The 17,349-nt window shown below is 47.3% G+C and overlaps 1 protein-coding gene across 1 annotated transcript; it reads left to right on the forward strand.

Moving 5' to 3' along the window:
- The first annotated feature begins 13,321 nt into the window (after window positions 1-13,321).
- On the forward strand, window positions 13,322-16,500 carry LOC144752918 (uncharacterized). Its single transcript, XM_078640740.1, has one exon. The coding sequence runs from the start codon at window positions 13,338-13,340 to the stop codon at window positions 16,203-16,205; it is 2,868 nt and encodes a 955-aa protein (XP_078496866.1). The 5' UTR covers window positions 13,322-13,337; the 3' UTR covers window positions 16,206-16,500.
- Window positions 16,501-17,349: the final 849 nt, after the last annotated feature.

A 17,349-nucleotide genomic window follows, 5' to 3' on the forward strand; every position in this document is an offset into this window, starting at 1 on the left:
ACTTGCCATCTTGAGACATCAGTCAATCATAGCATTTCACCTGATCCCTGTGGACTTGCCATCTTGAGACATCAATCAATCATAGCATTTCACCTGATCCCTGTGGACTTGCCATCTTGAGACATCAGTCAATCATAGCATTTCACCTGATCCCTGTGGACTTGCCATCTTGAGACATCAATCAATCATAGCATTTCACCTGATCCCTGTGGACTTGCCATCTTGAGACATCAGTCAATCATAGCATTTCACCTGATCCCTGTGGACTTGCCATCTTGAGACATCAATCAATCATAGCATTTCACCTGATCCCTGTGGACTTGCCATCTTGAGACATCAGTCAATCATAGCATTTCACCTGATCCCTTTGGACTTGCCATCTTGAGACATCAACCAATCATAGCATTTCACCTGATCCCTGTGGACTTGCCATCATGAGACATCAATCAATCATACATTTCACCTGATCCCTGTGGACTTGCCATCTTGAGACATCAATCAATCATAGCATTTCACCTGATCCCTGTGGACTTGCCATCTTGAGACATCAGTCAATCATAGCATTTCACCTGATCCCTGTGGACTTGCCATCTTGAGACATCAATCAATCATAGCATTTCACCTGATCCCTGTGGACTTGCCATCTTGAGCCAGCAGTCAATCATAGCATTTCACCTGATCCCTGTGGACTTGCCATCTTGAGACATCAATCAATCATAGCATTTCACCTGATCCCTGTGGACTTGCCATCTTGAGACATCAATCAATCATAGCATTTCACCTGATCCCTGTGGACTTGCCAACTTGAGACATCAGTCAATCATAGCATTTCACCTGATCCCTGTGGACTTGCCATCTTGAGACATCAGTGAATCAAAACATTTCACCTGATCCCTGTGGACTTGCCATCTTCAGACATCAATCAATCATAGCATTTCACCTGATCCCTGTGGACTTGCCATCTTGAGACATCAATCAATCATAGGATTTCACCTGATCCCTGTGGACTTGCCATCTTGAGACATCAATCAATCATAGCATTTGTAGAGCGCACTACTTACCCGTGAGGGCCTCAAGGCGCATGGTGGCACGTCCTGCTTAGAAACGCTTGTGCAATATCCATTCTTGTAAGTGATGCTATTTTATAACTGCATTTATTAATGGGAAAATGTGGTAAAGGGTGACTTTTTGCACGACTCCATACTAGCCGTAGCTGCTGCCTGCTCATGCTGAGATAGATCTGCTGAGATAGATCCAGGGCCTGACATTCTTTTTTTTACCATAAACAGCCCTAGGGCCCTCGTGCGATCACAGTCGTATATTGGTGGTGCTTTTGCTTTGACAAACTATCAATCAATCAATCAAATGGGATTTGTATAGCGCTGTTTTTCACCTGTGAGGGTATCCAGGCACTGGGGGTTCTTGCTGCGGGGTGTAGTCAGTCGAACAGCCCGGGCTTCAGACCCTTTCTGAATCCCTGCAGGGAGGGGGCGGTTCGGTGGTGGATGGGGAGGCCGTTCCAGGTCCTGGTGGCCAGGTAGGAGGAGCGGCCGCCGCTCTTGGGACTGCGGATGAGGAGAGTCTGGGTGAGGGAGAGCGAGGCAGAGCGCAGTTGTCTGGGGCTGGTTGAAGTTCACCCGGTGCTTGATGTACACTGGTCCCTGATGGTGAAGGGCCTTGTCGGAGTGGGTGAGCATTTTAAACTGGCATCTCTTGTGGACCGGGAGCCAGTGGAGCTTTCTAAGGTGGGGGGTGCTGTGGGCCCATCTTGGGTGGTCGAGGATCAGTCTAGCGGCTGAGTTTTGAATGGTCTGTAGTGTTTTCAGCAGGTTTGAGGTGATTCCTACATAGATGGTGTTGCCGTAGTCCAGTCGGCTGGTGATGAGGGCCTGGGTGACGGTGAGTCTGGTGCTGCCGGGGAGCCATTTGCATATTTTTCTGAGTGTGCGGAGAGAGAGGAAGCAGGCTGAGGAGACTGCGTTGATCTGGTTTTTCATGGTGAGTTTGCTGTCCAGTATGATGCCTCGGTTCTTGGCGTGTTCTGTGGTTATGGGTGAGGGTTCAAGAACCAGGAGTCGTCCCACTGAAGTTGTTTTGCTCCTGAAGATGAATGCTTCCGTTTTGTCGGTGTGGAGTTTGAAGCAGTTGTTTTCACAGATCTGGGTGATTTTAACTTTCACTTAGAGGCAGCAGCGAATCCAGACCACTATAAAGCTGATTGATGTGTGTGTAGTTTTGATTTGACACAACAAGTAGCAGAGCCTTACCATAAGGTGGGCCACACACTAGATGGAGCTTTTACAAACGATTCCTGACTAAGAATAGGAATGTGTCTTCCTCCGATATGGTCTGACCACAAGGCGGTATTTTATACCGTAACAGGTATTGGGCAGAAGCTCGATTAAAGCCCAGATCAGTCTTCCACTACCTTTTGCCTGTGGCGCAAGATGGTGAAAGAAGACCTGGAGACCATCTTGAGCGAGAACTGCCACGACAGACATCCTGATATTAACACTGCCTCTAATAATTTGTTCAGTTGGATAGATTCAGCAGTGAAAGAGCTAGTGCCTGGAAAACAGGTGGCGGCCCACCTTAAGCTACCCTCGGCTCCATGGCATACTCCTGACTAAAACACCTTAAGCAAAAATGTTGGCTACCGGAACGATTATAGAAAAAGGAGTATAACCAAGCCAGGAACGGCCACTATGCTAGGACCTGTAAGGAGTATTATACTCTGATAAAGAGCACAAAAACTCTATTCTTTTCTGCTAAAATAAAATCAGCAAAAACTAATCTTCAGAGCTATTAAAAAACGATGCAATCTCTGACAAATTTACAGAGTTGTAGATGAGGGGCGTGGAGCGGCGTTATTTCTTCTCCACCTCTCTTTTGATACTGTCAACTGCGAGGTCCTTATCAGGCTAGTGAGAAGTATTGGGATTGATGGCGTCGCTCTGTCCCTCCTCAGGTCATTTTTAATAGAGAGATTCCAGTGAGTGGAAGTGAATAGATTTAAATATCAACCGCTCTCGTTGCCATGCGTGGTTCGGCAGGGGTTGTCTTTACCTCCGGCTATGTTTAACATCTACATAGCGCCTCTGCTAAACCTCACTCAGGCTTGTGGTCTGTCGGCGGCGTCTTATGCCGACGACACACAAATGATTCTGTCCATTCTGGAAGAAGTGGGTCACACTGCAATGAACCTTAGAAGCTATCTAACCCAAGTATTGACTTGGATGTGTAACAACTTTTTAAAACTGAATACGGAAAAAACTGAGGTGATCCTCTTTGGAAAAAATACTAACTTTTGGAAACCTACCTGGTGGCCAACGGATTTTGGCCCATTACCCTTCCCGGCCTCGAAGGTTAAAAATCTTGGGGTGATCATTGCTGACCAACTCGGTTTTACTAAGTAAATGAATCATACCACCTCCACATGCTAGTTCAATATTAGGCAGCTAAAGCAAGTGTTTCCTTTTATAGCACAAGATCTTCATAAAAACTATCATAGTTGCACACATCCTTTCTAGGATAGATTATTGTAACGCCTTGTTTTTTAGGCGGTACGAAAGCTGCCATACAAAAATTTCAGTCATTACAAAATGCAGTGGAGTGGCTCCTGCTGAATGTGTCCAAGTTTTGCTCAGTCACCAAATACATAAGAGACCATCATTGGCTACCAGTAGAGGACAATATTAGGTTTAAAATTCTGTGTATCAGTCACTATGAATGCATGGAAAGGGGCCGCAGTATCATCAGACCATTTTCTGTAGATATTGCCCGAAACGGACATTACAGTCAAAAACCGCACACTAGGTGATAATTCCTAGGATAAGGAGAACTAAGTGGGGTGGGAGGAGCCTACAACACTACAACATCTGGGAGGTAAACTTTGGAACTCACTCCCTCTGGCCCTGAGAGTACAGCCAAACTGGCTGACTTTTAGGAAACAACTTAAGACCTGTCTTTTCCAATCCCACCTAGAGTAGGTCAACCCGTACATTACCTGGTCTGTACTGCCTTTTTTTTGGAGGTTCCTGCTATTTAGCACCAAGAAAATTTAGTATTAGCACACTAGATAACTTACTTATTTTTGCATTCAGTGGGCGATGTTGGTCATACACAGGTGGAAGTTGACCTTGGGGTGGTGGGGTCTACAGATAGAGAGAGGATGAGCTGAGTTTAATCATCAGCGTACGATATGATGTTCATTTCATTGGTCCTGACTAAGATGGCCAGTGGGGTCATTTAGGTGTTGGACAGGGTAAGGCTGAGTGAGCACCCTTTGGGGATGCTGCAGTTGATGTCCTTGTTTCCTGATGAATAGGTTGGAAAGCGAACGCTCTCGGTTATTCATGTGAGGACGGTTGCGATCCACTTGAGAGCATCCCCTTGAATTCCCATCTGATGTAGACTTTTTAGGAGGGTGTTGTGAGACACAGTGTCAAAAGCTGCTGAAAAGTTACAGAGGATGTAAAAACACTTGACCCTGTGGCCCGACAGCACGGGCCGCACCACCAGACCAGGAGGAGGAATCACCATCGTCGACAGAAATACCCTCAGAATCTCGACCAACACCGAAGACACCCTCGGCACCGCTGAATACCTGCACTTCCAGATCCACATCGATCCCAACACCACCCTCGGAGGAAGACTTGTGTTCAGACTCCTCGGACCCTGGCCACAATTCATTGACTCCATCACAGATGCCATCAGCACGCATATACTGGCCTCCACAGACTAGATCCTCCTCAGAGACCTGAACTTCCACCTCGAGAACACCAACAACAGCAACTCTACAACACTACTGGACAACCTCACCAACTTTGGCCTCAAACAGCTCGTCATGACACCCACCCACTCTGCCCGACACACGCTTGACCCCATTTTCTCCGCCAGCACCCACGTCTCCATCAGCCACACCACTGAACTCCACTGGACCGACCACCGCTGCATCCACTTCCCCTTCAAGAAAACCACTGCACGCAACCACCAGCAAAGAATCCCCCACCGCAGCTGGAACAAGGTCACCGAAGACCAGCTAATCACCACCCTTGCCCAAGACCCACCGACTGACCACACCTACACCGACATAGCCGTCCGCAACCACAAGCTATGGATTGATGTCTGCGCCAACACTCTCGCCCCAATCAAGTAACCCACAAACAGACGCACCGACAGAAGAGCCATCTGGTTCACCACCGACCTCCAGACATCCAGGCAGACCTGCCGGAGACTAGAGAAAAAATGGCACCATGAGCAAACTCCGGATAACTATGCAGCCCTCAAGAATGCCACCTGCAAACACCTCCAACGTATTCGAAAAGCCAAAAGGGCCTCCTCAAGTAACGCATCGACAACAGCGCACACAATAGAAAAGAGCTCTTCAACATCGTGAAGGAACTCACCAACCCCACTCCTGCTCCAACAACATCCCACCATCACAAGACCTCTGCAACTCTCTAGCTACCTTCTTCCACCGCAAGATCGCAGACATCCATGACAGCTTCAACACCCAGACCCCTCTGACAGCCGCCGACACCCCAGACTCACCGCCCCATCACACCGGCCACCTGACCTCATGGAACCACATCAACTACATAGACACCATCAAGACCATGAACACCATCCACTCCGGCTCAACATAAGACCCCTGCCCCCACCACATCTTCAACAAAGGGAGCTCCATCATCGCACCCCAAATCCATAAGTTCTTCAACAGCTCATTCGAGATCGCCACCTTCCCGGAAAACTGGAAACACGGAAAAATCAACGCCCTGCTCAAAAAAAACAAGGCCGACCCAAGGGACCTCAAGAACTTCCGGCCCATCTCCCTGCTCCCTTACCCGACGAAAGTCATCTAGAAGATCGTTAACAGACAACGGAACCAATTCCTTGAAGAGAACAACACCCAGGACTCGTCCCAATCCGGATTACACAGCAACCACAGCACTAAAACGACCCTCATCGCCACCACTGATGACATCAGGGCCCTGCTAGACAAGGGCGAAACCACGGCCCTCATCCTCCTGGACTTCTCAGCCGCCTTCAACACCGTCTGCCACCGCACCCTGTGCACACGACTCTAAAACACGGGGATCCACGACAAAGCCCTGGACTGGATCACTTCCTTCCTCACTGACAGAACCCAGAGAGTCCACCTTCCTCCATTCCAATCCGAAGCCATCAAGATCACCTGCGGTGTACTCCAAGGATCATCCCTCAGCCCAACTTCTTCAACGTCTGCATGACACCGCTCGCCAACATCGTCCGATCACACAACCTCAACATAGGCTCCTATGCCGACGACACCCAGCTGATCCTCTCCCTAGCCAAAGACCTCACCACTGCCAAAACCAACTTCCACGCAGGGATGAAGGCCGTCGCCGAAGGTATGAAGAGCAGTCGCCTAAGACTGAATTCAGACAAGACAGAGGTCCTCATACCTAGCTTCACCCTTTCTGCCTGGGACGACTCCTGGTGGCCAGCCTCGCTGGGAACTGCGCCAAAACCCACCGACCACGCATGCAACCTGGGGTTCATCCTGAACTCTTCTCTGTCAATGATCCCACAAGTCAACGCCATCTCCTCCTCCTGCTTCAACACCCTCCGTTTGCTTCCCAAGATCTACAGATGGATCCCCACTGAAACTAGAAGGATGGTCACCCAGGCCCTCGTCACCAGCAGGCTGGACTATGGCAATGCCCTCTACACGGGAAGCAAGGCCAAACTCCAGAAGAGACTCCAACACATACAAACCATCTACGCATGCCTCATCCTCGACATCCTCCGCCACAGCCACATCACCGCCCACCTGAAGGATCTCCACTGGCTTCCCGTCAACAAGAGGATCACCATCAAACACCTAACCCACGCTCACAAAGCACTCCATGACCCCGGACCAGCATACCTCAACAAGCGACTCACCTTCTACACCCCCAACCACCAGCTCTGCTCCGTTGACCTCGCTCTCGCCACCGTCCCACGCATCCACCTAACAACCACCGGTGCTGGCCTTCAGAAGATGCCTCAAGACCTGGCAGTTGGTCTGTAGCTGCTCCCGCCCCCCCAGCGCCTTGAGACCCTCACGGGTGAGTAGCTTGCTCTACAAATGTTTGACTGATTGATTGATTAATAGTAGCTACATGGCTGGTACTTAAAAGGTCAACAGAAGAAGCCCAGAAAATTAACTTCTGTAAACTAGAAATGCCTGTAGCCTGGCACAAAATATGCACATCACACACATTATGTCAAACAACATTTGTTAGACTTATCATCCTTAAGGTGGTCTTCCCCAACATTTTCCTTTTGCCCCCTACTTTTTGCTGTATCTTTTTGTTGGCCTTAGGACTCTGAGCATTTTAACCCTGCTAACCAGGGCTAAAGTGCATTTGCTTCTCCCCTAAACATGGTGGCATTGCTGTATACCTGATTGACCTATTGAGTTTACCTGTAAGTCGCTCTAAAGCTGCACCCCATGTACCCAAGGCCTGTAACCTAAATGCTACTAGTGGGCCTGCAGCACTATTTGACCACCCACCCAAATAGTCTTTCAAACCGGTCTCATGCCTGGCTGTTTGTGCAGTTTATCACTACTTAGTCCTGCCAATTAAAACCACTTGCCAAGCTTTAAAACTTTCCTGTAATTACACATGTCTCCCCTAAGGTAGACCCTTAGTGACCTTAAGGGCAGGGACCTATGTAACTAAATGGGTAGGATGCATACATATAAGGTTTACATGTCTGCCAGTGACAGACAGATACATTTGTTTTCACTGCTGTGAGGCCTACTCTTTCAAAAGACGAGAATTCAGGATTTCTTAAAATACCTTTGAAGCTGTAATTCCTGATTGGAAAAGAGTATCTACTTCATGTTTAGTTATTTTGGGATAGTGGTGATAAATCCTCTTTAGTGATAAAATTGAATTTAACATTACCATTCTAGAAATGCCACTTTTAGAAAGTGGATATGTCTCTGCTCTTAACATAACTCTGTGTGCCTGCAGATTTCCTCCAATAAACGTCTGGGCTGGGTGACAGCTACACTCTGCGCATACTCTCCAGAAAGTCACAACACAGGAACGGCTGGGCGTGGCAGGATACATCTGCATTCATCTTCATACTGATAGTCTTCCTGAGCAGGGAGAGTGAGAGGCTGTTCACACTTACATCTGAATAGGTTGTGCCCAGCCCTCACACAAAGGGCTGATTCCCCCGACCGATACTCTAGAGCAAGGGCTGGTATGAGCTGAAAGGGATCCTTCTTCACTTCAGAGGATTATTTTATAGTCTTCGCATACATCAAAAGCACTTTATTGTATAAGTATTGGTACTATCAAAGCAGTACCCTACTAGGCCTGGAAGAAACTCTGGTGGAGTAGAGGCTGCTGTGCTGAAGGATAGCCACTCTGCTGTGCCTGAGAGTTCTCAGGAACTGCTTCCTGCTTTATTGAGCTGCCTGCTGACCTCTGCCCTGTTAGAGGACCAATGACTAAGCCCCACAGTAACTCTAGGGGGTTGCTGGCTTCCCCCTATTCAGAAGTCTCAGGGGTCCAAATAACTGCATTCTAGTTTTAAATCTAGTAACCGCTGGCGGCTGAGGGCAGCGCCATATTCTGCTAAACCTCGTTGATTGCACCCTGATTGAAGCCCCTACCTTGGGGAAACTCGATAACTAATACTTGGGAACCTACAATCGAAGACACTACCTCCCCGTGCCGGCCAAAGCCCCAGCAGGGTACGCTCTTAAAGGCTCCACCACCCTGCATTTCAAGATCCCACTGCACCAATGAAATCCCCCAGCGCAGTCCCTTCAGCAAAGCATGTGTGTCAAAATTAATGCAGCCCCAATGGATCCTCTCAGCATGGCCTCTTCAGCAACGCATGCTTGTTAAGTGACGTCGACGGAGCCTGTGCCTATCAGGAGCCCCAGCCCAAGCGGCCTGAGCAAGACATTGTGCCCTGACTCCAAGTCCCCCCATCAAGCAGACTTGACAATTGCACCTGGCGCCCACTGCCCTGCCGCAGAGTCCCTGAACCCGACGCCGGCTTCTGGACACCAGAGGTACTGGGTGTGGCGGGCCCCATGGGGTGGTTGCTACCGGCTCGCACCTCCATACACACGGCTGTAACTGCCTGAATTAACTCAGTCTAACGACCTGCTTTTGCACATGGAACCAGCAGTAAGTTGTTTAAGCTAAGGTAGTAGCAAGCATACTTTGAAACAACGCTCATAGTGACTTTACTATATCTATAAGGCCTGATTACGATGGCGGTCGGACGAGAGTTCAACCACCAGAATATCGGGCACAGGACCATCAGACAAGCAGTCAGCGGTCCTGACAGCCCAATTACGATGCGTCTGCTGTGGAGGCGGTTGTAAAATGCTGTTTACCATCGCGGCTTGAGCCGGAGGCGGTTGTAAAATGCTGTTTACCATCGCGGCTTGAGCCGGAGGCGGTTGTAAAATGCTGTTTACCATCGCGGCTTGAGCCGGAGGCGGTTGTAAAATGCTGTTTACCATTGCGGCTTGAGCCGCGGCCCAGGAAAAGGGCCACTGCACAAACCGCAATAGTAAAGAGCATTTTTCAAGCATCTGCAGCCACAGCTGTCCGATGGGCCGCCACCGACAGCCTGTCAGTGGTGATCCACTCGACATCATCAAGAGGCCCATAGTCATTAATGGTGTTTAAAGCACGGCTTTTTCTTTAATTCATTTAAAAGTGACTTCTCTTGATTTACAGATTGAAGTTTTGTTGTTTTGGTCTTATTTTATGCAGATAAATATTCCTTATTTTTCTAAACCTGTGTGGACTCCTTCTACACCCAGTTAATGAGCATTGCATTCCTGGCACCCCCAAACTCTCCAGTTAGCAGCTGCATCCAAAATTGATCTGCACATTCCCACTTGTCATGTATTGCTTTCAAGTCTCTTTTAATCATTTTAATTTACAAAACGAAACCTGTATTAGATCATTTTCACCACGGTGGATAAACAATTCCCACATGGGTAACAACTTCACCATCTCATGCCACCTCTGCTGAACCAGTACACAACTACCCTCTACTCATCCAGCTAAAGCTGCTGTAAAAAACAATGCCTCACTGCATTTTTACTGTCCCGCTTCACAATGGAATGGCCATCAACCCAGGACTCCCTTTGCTCCAAAATGGACCCCATATTCACTTTGGCTCCCACTGTCTAATTTTTCTAAAGTTCATCTCTCACTTTCCCGACTCCAACCCTGTCATAACTGCATCAATCCAAAAGGAATGCATGCCAAAATTGCAAGTCTAATAACTTCTTTCTAAAAAAAAGAAAGTACTCTATCCGCATGTCTTTGGGATTCTTACTCCCTCCATCTCTGATACCCAAAAAGTTTCAAAGAAGAAAAGTGACCTGAAAAGTTTCCAAAACATGCACACACAGATCTCACCTTGTAACATTGTCCCTGCACATCTCAATAGTATTTTTCTATCACTTTTTCTGCCCTTCTCTCTAGACCATAGTTCCCAAATAATTTCCAGAATTTTCCTCCATTGAGCTCATCCCCCTAATAAAATGTTCCATAAAAGGGCATTGTTGGACTTGGCCCTGCTTGCTGGGTCATCCCAAAACTTTTTGCCTTTCCCCTAGCCCGTTCGCTGTGATGGAATTGGTGGGTTCAGGATGTTGAACACTTTGGCGCTGGTTAGCAGTGCAAAGTGTGTGTGCTTTCTGCCTTGCTTAGGCTTACCCTAGGGACCCCCCATGGTAGAAAATGTAGAGGCCATGTGTGGTGTGGAATGAAAATAATAAAAGCTGCGCAATGGTGTGTGTGAGTTAATTTTCACCATTTTAACAAATGTCACTTTTAAAATGGACGCCATTGCTGTGTGCTTTGTACCGCCTGCCTGCAGTGGGTTGGCGGTATAGTGTTCGAAGTGACAGGGTTCCCTTCACCTCCCCCACAGTGACAGTTGGGACTGGAACTACCATGAGCCTTCTAGAACGTTCTAGCCCTTTCTGGTAGGTGGGGTGAGGGGGGTATATATAAGGGGGTGTGCCTCCATGTGCTCAAACTGTGCGTGGACTTTACTTAAGAGGGGACACTCTGCCAGGAGGTACTTCCGCAAGGGCCTGCGTGCTGCCCCTATGCCCATCTGAACCCCTGCACTGTCCACTGGGCTAGTGAGAGACTCTGCTGGAGTGGAGACTGCTGAGCTGGCAGGATGGTCATAATAATGGAGGATGACTGTTACTAGGACCTGCTGCTTCAGGTCTGGTGAGCTGCCCTACTGCCTGCTGATCTTGCCCTGCACTAACTGTCTCCTAGTCCCTAGTGCCCTGTGAGCGCTATATCTACAGAGACTATACTTGCCTTCCTCCCTAGTGCCTTGTGAGGGCTGCAGCTCTATTTGGTGGGTCCCTAGTGCCTTGGGAGCGCTATATTCGAATGGACTGTGCTTCCCTGCCGCACTCAGGTGCCATGTGGGCACCATTCCCTACACTGCCAGAAGAGGAGCACTGTATTTTGTCCCAGAAGCTGGTGGTGCTATCTAGCGCCTGTTGAGCGCTATATTTTATGACCCTAAGGAGGTGAGGAGCATGGGCCCTGCAGCGCGTGTTGCCTGGGAGAACTATGTACTTTAAAAGAAGGCGGGAGCCAACCCCACATTGGTGGTCCTTTGTGGGTGCCCACCCCGCGTTTACGCTTCTACAAACAGCGGGAGCCCACTCCGCACGGCTGCGACCTTTGCGGGCGAACACCCCTTATGTATGCGCACTACTGGTTAACTGAGTTAAGCGGGTGCCCACCCAACGTTGGTGCCGCGCTGTGGCTTATTTAAAACTCCTGCCATAAATCACAGCCGCTGGCCCGAGTCGGAGGAGAATCAACGCTGCTGGTGAGGGTGCTGTGCTGAAGCCTGGCGTTGCCCAGCAACCAGAATTCCCTGACGCCACCTGACCGCTGCAAGTAGGACCGCCTAGGAGGACGTCAGCGCCGGGCCCGAAGGTGAGGCTGCGCCCAATGCAGGAAGAGGTTGCTGGCGTCCAGGCGGGTCTCCTGTGAGGGTAGAGAGCCACGCAGTGCCAGAAGAAGTCCCGGAGTGCAAGGCCATCTGGTTCTGTTCCCTGCCATCCAAGGAGACCGGCCCAGGATGTCCAGAGGATGACCCAGGACTGCCGGTGAGTGGGCTGGCCTGGGGAGGAAAAGCGAGGCACCGGACCAGTGCCTGTATGCCTGAGCAGCCCCGCAGGAACAGTGGCCCCCCCCCAACGGTGGGACCACATTGGTTCTGAAGCCCTACGGGCCCCCTGCATGAACTGGGCCACTGTGCCCTGGGGGCTACACAGCGATGCCGCAGTGGCGGGTCGCTGCAACGATTGAGGCATTTTTGAGCCTATAGTCCCAAGAGGGGGCTCCAAGTGGCCAGTTCTTAATGGGCCACCTAATTTTTAATTTTAGAGTCCCAGAGAGGGGCTCCCTCGACGCAGTGGCATCTAAAACTAACCTGCACCGGGAGACATTGCTGTTTGGTACTTTAGAGTCCTAGATGGGGGCTCCAGTCTACCCCTTGCTGGTTATTTGGTGCAGAGTAGATGCCTCTCCCAGTAATGTCATGAGGCTAAATTCCTTATCTTGCCTGTAGTTACTAGCTGTTATACATATATTGCACTGATTAGTATTGTGATGGGGTTGTGCATAAGGGGTCTAATGCTTGTCCACTCATGATGAAGATGCTCTACAAATCTGCATAACCTTACATACCCTAGCACGCATGTAATGAACTGCATTGACATTTACAATTAACAGTGCATGGTGAAGGTGCAAGTTATAGGTATTTGAGATAAATGTAAATGGTGAATTTTGGTGGATTTTTTAATTTAACAAGGTATGTTTTAACTGATATTTTCACCTAATGTGTACTTTTTAGCCCTTTTTTAGTGATTTTCCTTATAATCAGAAATAACAACAGAAGTAGCTAATAAAGTTCCAAATGAACAACCCAGCTAAGGGCAACGTTAGCAGACTCTCTTAAATTGGCTGCAAGTGGTGTGTGATTTTTAAAGAAAATCTATGGAGTATGTCTTTCTTGTGTCACATCCAGTCCACAGTTGGCGTTGCAATGGATAGTAATGCTTTCAAACCCTGGTTTTCACCGTCTTTGTACTATCACAAAACAAAGCTACAATTCAGTCTCAGTTCCTTGTCATGAGAAGTGTCGTTTTCTAAAAAGAATAGAGGAAGTAAGTGGTTCATTGAATTTTAAGGAAGCACTGTCAGGAACCAAAACAGCAAACCACTAAGAAGGGACCCACTCTTCAAACCAAGATTAGCGAGCAGCAGTGTGGAATGGCGGCAAGAGCTTTCTCTGTGGCTGTGGTTTATTCATTTGCTGCTTGTTGCTGGACCATCGTGTCAGGCACGGCCACTGCCAAATGTGAGATCTACGAGTGGGAACTGCTGGGATCCCCTGGAGTGCTTGCCATGCCCTGCTTTGGCTTCCCCTTGGAGGGGTTCAGGGTCTTCAGCAAATGCAGCACAGTGAGGAACATGGAGGTGGATCTAAGAGAGGTTCCAATGGATGTGGACACCCTCTGCCTGGTGTTACGAGTACCAACCATCCCTAAAGACTCCTTCTCTGGGTACTGGAACCTAACCCGGCTCTATTTGTATGGATCGTTTCACGTTTCCGCAAGAGCCTTCAATGGTGCTGCCAACCTGAGACATTTGGGAATCAATGGAGAATATATTTGGCATGTTCTAACCGTAGACATGGATGATCAGGTGTTTGGCGGATTGGAGAACTTAACTCGATTGGACCTCAGAAATGTGGTCATTTTTGAAGACTTGCAACAAAATCTTTTTAAACCCTTACATAGAATACAAGTGATAGCCTTATCTGAGAATGAGGTTCTTAGGCTGTACAGCCTGACCACTATGCTTCAGTCCCTGGCTTCTCTGAGGACCCTGGAAATCAAGAGGAATGGCATTGTTGCAGCTCTGGAGGTGGATTGCATTAGCACAAGCAACCTCACGAAGAGCACAGTTTTCTCTCCAAGGATTTCCACCCTCGATTTGACAAGCAATGAGCTACAAAGTGTGGAAAAAAATGCATTTTGCAACTTCCCTCATCTTACTGTCCTCAAGGTAGATGCAACTGGTCTCAAGGTCATTGAGCTTCTACAGTCTGGAATAAAGAGCATTGAAATGCTGTCCCTAAATGCCATGAAAAATCAGGACTATCTGAAGATTAAAGATGTCTGCACTGTGGTGTCTCGGCTGGGGGTCAGGAACTTGACAGTCGCTCAAAACTTTATTTCAAGACTTCCCACTGAGACCTTTGAAGGATGCTCCATGCTGTTGTCTCTCAACATGTCTGGCAACCTCCTTAGAGGGTTCACAAATGATATGGCAAAGAAACTGCCACACCTGAGGTCCCTTGTTCTGTCTCTAAACAAAATAAAAAGCCTTGACCTGTGTGATCCTGGGAACCCCAATGTTCTGTCCAACCACACACACCTAGATCTGTCTTTCAACCGCATCACCAATATCGGCTCTGGGCGGCTCTTCTGCCTATGTAATCTGGAAACACTGGATCTCAGTAGTAATTACCTTGTGTCCCTGGAAAAGGACGCCTTTGTTGGTCTCACCAGGCTGAAATCTCTGCAGCTGGACAACAATAAACTCTTTCTGCTTGAGAACTTCTATTTTGATCACTTGAGTAGTGTTAAGGTGCAGGGCCTCAGGGGAAATTTACTGAAGAATAACAATAGCTCCCTGATCGCACTGACCCAGCTTCGGGAGCTATCCATCACATTTGAGTCTCATGGGAAATTCGAAATCAAGCAGAAGGAACTCACTACTCTCACCTTGGAAGCAAAGTCTGCAATAACTCTGAAATGCACAAATAACTGCAGTTTACTTGTTTTCCTTAACATTAGTGCTCCAGTGATTTATATTGACTCGTGCAAACACCCACCCTTCAAATTCGTGAAAGAACTTCACCTCCATGAAAACCACATGGTGCTATGTCTACCACTTGGGACCAAGGAGACTGAACGCTTGGGGCTGCCATCTTTTACTAAAGTTGAGCACTTGTACTACAGTTCATCTACACATATGCCTAGCTATCAATTCTCCAGCCCCTTGAATAACAGCCTTCCGCATCTTCACAATTTACGTCATCTCCATCTAAGAAATCTAAAGTTAGACCTAGAAAATGGGTTTCTGACTCCAGAGCAGTTGTTCTGGAACCTGACTCACCTCAGATCCCTGATCCTGGAGGATTCTGGGATAGAGCACGTTACAGCCACCATGTTTAGAGACCTTATCTTTTTGGAGCTCTTAATCTTTAAGTCCCAACCGGTGAAAACCCTACAGGAGGGTCTGCTCGACCACATGGAAAGTCTGCGCTACATCTACCTAAAGTATGTACCGCTGGATTGTTTGTGTGATCAAGCCTGGATCAGAAGGTGGGTGACCACCCATCCCCAAGTGCGAGACCCACAGCTGGGAATTCAGACATGTTCTATTGGGCCACAGGATCTGAATTTCCTAAATTTCCTGGAGAAAGACTGCAGCTTGCTGATAGGTTACCCACTCTTCATTGGGACTTTCTCCTTTAACATGTTGTTCCTGATTACGGCCCTTCTGTATCACAAGCTGCGCTGGTACCTCCTGTATCTCTTCTACATGCTCAGGACCTGGTGGAATTATCGTGGAAGACTCGACAGGAAGAGGCAATATGACTTTGACGCCTTTGTATCTTACAGCAGCTGTGATGAGGCTTGGGTTGTCCGTGAGTTTCTACCCAACTTGGAAGAGACGGGACCGCCGTTCTTTAAAGTGTGTCTGCATGGAAGGGACTTCGAAGTGGGCAAAGACATCTTGGATAACATCATGGACAGCATTTATAGGAGCCGCTGGGTGGTGTGTCTGATCAGCCGTCATTACCTGCGCAGCCACTGGTGCTCCTTGGAAGTGCGGATGGCCACATACCGCCTTCTGGCAGAGAGGAAGGATTCCTTGGTGATGGTGTTCCTGGAGAAAGTGTCCACGAGGAGCCTCTCCCGCTACCACCAACTGGCCAGGCTGGTGAAGAAGAAAACCTACCTGGAGTGGGAGGAGGACTTGGGACAGAGGCCTCTGTTCTGGGCCAGACTACGCAAAGCCATTGGAGGGGATGGAGTTGAGCAACAGGACATCATAGTCAAATGACACAATCTGTTCCAGACTCACCACAGGTGATAGAGGAAGGCCATCCCCCAGAGGAGGCATGGGAAGAGAGACCGGCTTGTTAGAAAAGGATGGGAATCATAGACTGGCACGTAAAAAATGAATAAAAAGAAGAGAGACCCCGCCTCACTTGAGAAGATACATGGAGAAGAGAGAAGGCTGAGCTCACTAGGAAAGAACATTGATGTAGCAAATCATGAAAAACACAATTTTGATAACTCTTTTTGCATCCTGACTACTTTCTCTCTCTAGTTCAGCAATTAAAACCATGCACTAACACTAAGCAAACGTTTGTAGCGGGTTGTGGGTTTATAGGGGAATAGGGTGGGAAGTAATTTAATTATAATTAATTAAATATGTTAATTTATTTGTTGATATTTATTTAGAATTAATTGTTAATTAATTTTTAATAGGTAATTAATTAAAATATAATTGGTAATTAAAATAAATTTATTAATTTTGAAATTGTAAATTATTTTATTGTTAATAGGTAATTAATAAGTATGAGTAGGCAATTTTTATAATTAAATAATTTTATTTTGTATTTATAAATAAATATTTAATATTTTTTATACACAAGTAAAATATTTTATTTATTTGTAATTGGTATTACTATTTATGTTATTTATATCTATTTGTGAAGTATTTACTTTCCCTATTATTGCACTCTCTGAAGTTGGAATAGTAATTTTAACCCCTACGCTATACAACACTTTCCCTACTGTTGCACCCACTAGAGTGGGTATGCAACGTTTACAACGCAACTTTTACTATGCACTACCATTACAACGAAACTTTTACAAAGCAAAAACTTTTACAACACATACATTTACAAAGCATGTTTTTACAACGCAGATACCTTTACAACGCATACCATTACAACCTAAGTATTGCTAAGTATCTAATTATTTTTAAAATGTTATATGTTTGGGTTTTTGGGTAAAGGGGTATTTTTAGGGTTCAGGGTCAGTTTTCAGTTTTTGGGTAAAGGGGTATTTTTAGAGTTCATGGTCAGTTTTCAGTTTTTGGGTAAAGGGGTATTTTTAGAGTTCATGGTCAGTTTTCAGTTTTTGGGTAAAGGGGTATTTTTAGGGTTCAGGGTCAGTTTTCAGTTTCTTGGGTAAAG

This window comes from Lissotriton helveticus, chromosome 5_1, assembly GCF_964261635.1.
Source record: "Lissotriton helveticus chromosome 5_1, aLisHel1.1, whole genome shotgun sequence".
Classification (NCBI taxonomy): domain Eukaryota; kingdom Metazoa; phylum Chordata; class Amphibia; order Caudata; family Salamandridae; genus Lissotriton; species Lissotriton helveticus.

Excerpts from the sequence above, each read along its gene's own strand:
- LOC144752918 (XM_078640740.1), top strand. The coding sequence starts at position 13,338 with ATGGCGGCAAGAGCTTTCTCTGTGGCTGTGGTTTATTCATTTGCTGCT.